Source organism: Galeopterus variegatus, unplaced genomic scaffold (genome assembly GCF_000696425.1).
Source record: "Galeopterus variegatus unplaced genomic scaffold, G_variegatus-3.0.2 Scaffold3473, whole genome shotgun sequence".
Taxonomy (NCBI): domain Eukaryota; kingdom Metazoa; phylum Chordata; class Mammalia; order Dermoptera; family Cynocephalidae; genus Galeopterus; species Galeopterus variegatus.
This window is the reverse complement of record NW_007729584.1, coordinates 86,728-92,727: the sequence shown is the minus strand read 5'-3', so window position 1 is coordinate 92,727 and position 6,000 is coordinate 86,728. Positions and strand designations below refer to the sequence as shown.

At 53.1% G+C, this 6,000-nt stretch overlaps 1 protein-coding gene across 1 annotated transcript in view; it reads right to left on the bottom strand.

Annotated features, from left to right (window-relative positions):
* The window catches only part of SEMA5B (sema domain, seven thrombospondin repeats (type 1 and type 1-like), transmembrane domain (TM) and short cytoplasmic domain, (semaphorin) 5B), a 51,193-nt gene that overhangs the window by 9,319 nt on the left and 35,874 nt on the right, over window positions 1–6,000 (bottom strand). Inside the window, exons 10-12 of the mRNA XM_008585159.1 lie at window positions 5,665–5,800; window positions 4,219–4,426; window positions 3,897–4,104 (exon numbers count right to left, since the gene is read on the bottom strand). Coding sequence (XP_008583381.1) covers window positions 3,897–4,104; window positions 4,219–4,426; window positions 5,665–5,800 — 552 coding nt within the window. The remainder of the gene's footprint in view (window positions 1–3,896; window positions 4,105–4,218; window positions 4,427–5,664; window positions 5,801–6,000) is intronic.

The following is a 6,000-nucleotide window of genomic DNA, read 5'->3' as shown; positions in this document are numbered from 1 at the left end:
TACATGTGAACAAGTAGTCCCAGCCACCTGTGGTTCTCAGATGCTGCTCACCGACTGGCATTTGAGAAGGCTGCTAGCAAACTCAACCAATCAGAACCCAGTAGAGCTCACGCCGAGTGTATTTCCCTCGACCCTCAGAGAGGGGTATCAAACTCTAAAGGCAGCTGATGTGGCACTTTATAAGCAACATACATTTACGGGGGCAGGGTGGGGGGAAGGAATTAGCCATGACTGGTGATTAATAATAATAATAAATAAGATTTTATCCATCAAAAACAAATGTCTGCTAGCACAGAAAATGGACGAAAGCAGAAAATTTGAATCTGCTTATACAAGACAAAAGCAGAAGATTCTTGAAGAATGCAACTTGCCTCATGCTACTTCTTTCATCTAGGTCCTAACTGTTCTAGAGCAGTAGTTCCCAGTCTTGACTGCAGACCAGAATCTCCTCAGCATCTTTTAAAATGCTTAGGTAAATGAAACAAAAAGCCCGCCTATATCTTGGCCTTTTGGACTGGAATAGACCCAGGCACTGGAATCTTTTAAACACTCCCCAGGTAGTTCCAATGAATAGCCGTGGTTGAAAACTGCTGTTCCAGGGCCACTTTTGTCAGGGCTCTCAAGCCAAGAGATGAAGGACCTTGTCTTCATCTTCACGACAGAATAGGACATGAGGGAAGAAAAACGCAAAATAGATGCTGGCCCCAGCCTCCCCCCTCCCAGCCCCACTCAGCCTCTCAGCCTTTCCTGCTCTCAATTAAGTCCCAGAGAAGAAAGAGGACACCAGATTCTTTATGGGCATGCCTTCCCTGCTGACAGAATAGGACATGAGGGAAGAAAAACGCAGAATAGATGCTGGCCCCAGCCTCCCCCCTCCCAGCCCCACTCAGCCTCTCAGCCTTTCCTGGTCTCAATTAAGTCCCAGAGAAGAAAGAGGACACCAGATTCTTTATGGGCATGCCTTCCCTGCCCCTGCCTCTGCCCCTTGCAGCCCAAGGGGGCCTTGGAGACTCCCCCAGGGCAGTGCTGAGCTCTCTTCTTGTGAATAACTAACTAAAGGGGTAACTGCTTCCCTGGCTCAGGTGGGTCCACATTCACTGCTTTTGGACAAAGGCCACTTCAAAGCTTAAGGAGCAAGGAACACTCAAGAAAATGAAAACTCCAAGCAGAAGAGAACTGAAGTGTGTCTCTGACTATAGAAATGGGTAGCAGTTTAGAGCTCTTTTCAAAAAAGGAGCCATAAGACCAATAATATATCACCATGTCTTTTTTACTGCAGTGTCTCAAGCAGCCATTACAAAAGGGAACAGGTTCATTCCACGGGCTCAGAGGACAGATAGATAGTGGAAGTCGTAAGCAGGAGGATTCCAGCACCAAGTAGCAATAGTCACAATGGAAGCTGTCCAGGGTGGAAAGGCGCTCTGGGAGCATGTGAGCAAGTGGCTGGGAGTAGGTCTCTGTGAGTGAGCTGGGATAGAGGACCCTGCCCTTGGGGGGCATGCTGGAAGGAGGAAGGGGCAGTTCCTGCACAAAACACCACTTTATAGAGCCAGTAGCAGTTTGTTCCCTTGGTTCCTCCTTGTGTGAGCCCTGGTCTCACTCTGGCCATGCCAGGGTCTTGGTCAAGCCCCATGGGGCTGAGATCTGCCTGAGTGAAAGGAGACGGCTGGAGATAAGCCCCTTGATCTTGGGCAGAGGAGGGGGCCTGAAGAGGCCTCTGCTTACCCACCTCATCCTCCTGCCAGCTTTGGAAGGAATGAGGGAACAAACATGAAATGTCTATCCCAGGACACAGAAAAACCCTGTGACAACACACCCCATGCTAGCAGAGATTCTGATATACTGTGATTGGCAGCTGAGTATATACTGGAGTACACAGCTTGGTGGCTGCAAGTACTTGCTCTGGTCATTTTATTAACTTTGCAATAAAGTGACCTTGCATTTTCTATTTTTTGGATCCACCTCCAGCTTTATGGCACGGTTTTCACTGTACACATCACGGGCTCCTATCCCAAACTCAGGAAACCAAATGGGATGAAAGCATCAGACTCCAAACTGACTTCTTTCCACCTTGCTTCAGAGTAGGAATGTAATGGGCACTCCCCACGCCCTCCGCAGCACCGTGTGAGTGGAGAAATGTCCCTGCACCTGTCCTTCCTCTCGTTCTACTGTGGACCCTGCTACTCTATATCTGGTTTAGAGCCACACTAGCTCACCCCAGACACCATCTGCCCCACAACAATGCTGCTCACCACTGTCTGGTTGATCTTTGTAAAACGTCTTTCCATGCTCTCTGTGACTCCACTCCACTGCTCCACAACCACTTCAGAGTGCACAGCCATGGGATTCAAGTCAAAATCCTCCCTTGGGATTCTCAGCTGGCCTCAACCCACCTTCCAGCCCCATTCCCCATGCCTCTCCTGCACCAAACTCTTCTCAAGCCAAATAGTCAACTGAAGGATTGACATTTGTAGAAGGCCACTCTGTGCCTAGGGCTGAACAGGGCTACTTGGTGGAGTGTAAAAAATACTGGGGCACTGGGTCAGCCTCTTGGAGAACAGGGTGTATGTGAATAATAACACAAGAAATGGGGGAAATGCTGTTAGCAGGTAGCTCATGATTCATTGCCAAGCGGTGCTGTCTGTATTCAGTGTTGCAGACTGTGAAACTCCAAAGATCGCAGGAGGCTGGGGACTACTCCTAAATGCGTTTATGGAGATAGAAAAGGAATAAAGATACTAGCTACCACATAAGATTCACTGGACTAGACACTTCATGAATATGAATTGCAATGGTTGCCTAAATTAAACATCATTTACTCCATCAAGTTTCCCCCCGTAAGTAACTTGCTCAAGATCACGCAGCTAGTAGATGATGGAGCTGAGCTGCAAGTCCAAGTGTGTCTAATTCTGCTGCAGGAATCCACTACGCCCCACTGTCTCTCCCCACATGTCTGACATAGGCCGAGGTTTCTCTCCCCAGCCAGACGTCTAGAGCTCTGGGGGGAGTCAGTGATTCAGACCTGCTTCACCTTGCCTCCTTCACACCAACAGCCCTGCCAAGTGCCCGGAGCACGGCACTTGAGTGGCTGCCCACCCCCTCCGCAGCTGCCACACCATGACCATCCAGCCCCCTCCACTGCCCAGCAGCTCCCAGGACACCCACTGGGACTGAAGAACAACCCTTGGCATCACAGATACCATTTGTCTCCCAAATCTTGAGAACAGATGGCACAGCCAGGAGGACTTTCTGTTGCAAAGGCCACAGAAGCCCGCGTGGCTGTGGCTCTGCCAGCTTTGTATTATCATACAAATGAGGTGATGCAGCCTGGAGGAGCCTAGGGGAGTGGCAGGAGTCTGCAATACATTTCCATTTGGCTTTGGAATGGGCTTTGGCTTCCGCCCTTAAATACGGTGTGATTATGGCCATATTTGTGAAGCCACTTGAAGCTCTGGTATGGAGAACGGATCTCAGAAGCAGTGGGAAGCCCCACCTCCACCAGCCCTCCCCGCCCCTTCTGAGGAAGAAAGGAAGAGGAGCAAAAATCCGGAGCTGACTCAAAGCCTCATCTCCCACCTGCCCCCACATCTAGGCAGTAAGTGCTGTGGTTTCCAAGATAAAGACCTCTAATCTGAAGGGACTGAGGCTAAATCAAGAGGCTAGAGATGGCTGACAGGCCCTATGGGGTTGACAACAGCGATAACAACAGCCATCAAAGTTTGCTAACCACATACTCCCCCAGGCAGTGATAAGTGCTTTATGCAGATTATCCCAACTAACCTCCACCAAAACCCTGCAAGATACCTTGTGAGGAGACCGCGGTCAGAGAGGTGACGTGACTTGTCCAAAGGCACACAACTGGGGACTGGGCAGGGATGCGACCCCAGGTGGCTTACCCGCGGCTGCGGTGCGCGGCGCAGCGCTCCAGCGGCAGGCGCAGGACGCCGTCGCTCAGCCCCACGAAGAGCGCGCGGGCGCTGTGCAGGATGCGCAGGCTGCGCAGGGGCTCGCGGCGCCCGGGCGGCAGCACGTGCAGCTCCTCCAGGTAGCAGCCGCGAAGGCTGCGGCACGCCGTGGACAGTGCCTTCAGGATGGTGCCCGACTCTGAGGGGCCAGACGAGGGTGGCCTTGAAGGCCCCGGAACCTCGCGGCCCCGCCCCCGCCCCTCCGCCACCTCCCCTCCCGCACCCGCTGCCGGGTCGGGCCTGGCCTGCTCACCCGTGCCGATGTAGAGCACGTGGTAGAGCGTGTCCTTGGCCTGCACAAGGTCCACCACGAGGTGAGAGAAGCGCACGCTGTCCTGGGTGACACAGGGCTCGGGCGTCACCGGCTGCACGGCCTCGCTCATCAGGAACAGGCGCTGCGCGTCCTGCAGGCTGCGCTCCGTCAGGTTCTCGTTGGGGCCCGTCTCGGGCAGGGTGCCGCACTGCCAGAGGGAGCCAGGTCACGCGTGCCCGGCCGCCGGGGCTGCCGCGACCCCCTACCCGCCTCCTTCTTTGGAACCCAGGTGGGCAGATGCTGATTCCCCAACGTCCTCCACCCCCAATATCCCTACTGGGTCCCCTGTACCCTTTCCAGGGAGGGATGCCTCTTCTTTAAGAAATAAGAGGAAACCAGGCTGGGAAGATGGGAGAGGAGGGACCTGCGAGGGCTGGGGAAGAGAAGGAAGGAGAGCAAAGAGGTCTGGACTATCTAAAAATGGGTCATTTTTGAGTGTAGACAAGTGTCCTGTGATTTACCCTACCCCACAGGAGCTGGAAGGCAGACCACTTTTTATAGAGCAACTACTACATTCCAGGCATATCGCTGGACTATCTAAAAATGGGTCATTTTTGAGTGTAGACAAGTGTCCTGTGATTTACCCTCCCCCACAGGAGCTGGAAGGCAGACCACTTTTTATAGAGCAACTACTACATTCCAGGCATATCAACCTTTGCACATATCTATGAGCCATTATCATCTGTCATGGTATAACCCCTAATTCCAGATAAGGAAAAAGAGATTCAGGAGTTAGGGTGACACAAGGGCACACAGAGACATGCTAGATCTGGGCCAGGATTGTCAGACTGCAAAGCCTGAAGTCTTTCCCAGCTGCACACCGCCTCCTGGGCAGGAAGTTGGAAGGACATGAAAGTCAACCATCAGCAGCCTCCTCTGCCCCCTTGATCTTTCCCCTTCTCCATCACATGCTCCCATGGCCAGGACCTGACCACTCAGAGCATGCTCCCACCACCCATGGCTGGCCCCTGACCACACTCCCAGCACTCAGAGATCCTACAGGCATTAGTACCCACGCTGGACACACTGAGAGTAAGCTCCAGCAAAAATCCCCAAATACTGGCCAGACAGCTTGTGTGGTACTCTCTTGGTCCCCTACACTGCATAGAGCTGAGGTCCCACCTCCCTGCCCCATGCAGGTGTTGGGTCACATTTAGAGATGGCTCAGAGCATGCTTCCTTGCTGTGCCTCGCACCACTCTGCTCTTCTCACTCACAGTCTCAGAGGGTTACCACCCTTTTAGGGAACCAGCCCAGGCCTCAGAGATGGGTGCAGACCAGCAGGGACAGGTCTGGTGTTTGTGCTAAGCGGTTGGGAACTGGCTTATGGCTGGTAGTCTGGAGGAAGGCAGTGTGTGAAGAGAGAGAAGCAGAGGAGAAGGTATACCTGGAAATTGGGGATGGGATTGGCGATGGGGAGCCAGGCAGCCCTGGGGTTCTCTTGGTAGCGAAATGGGCCACTGAAAGCCTGGGAGATGGCACTGAGGTTGAAGGCGCAGACAGCAGAGGCGGCAATGCTGTTTCTGAAAGGCAAGAGATGGCAGGATGCTGCCCTCCCTGAAAGCCTTGGCACCCTCTGCTTAAAACCCACAGCTGCTGTCACGTCCATTCTGCACCATGGGGGTGGCACAGACAAGGAGATGTGGTCCTAACACTCTGGGAAAGACCCACTGACAAGAAGCCCTGGTGGACCCTTCTGTGCTACTTCTCCCTTTCCCTTATC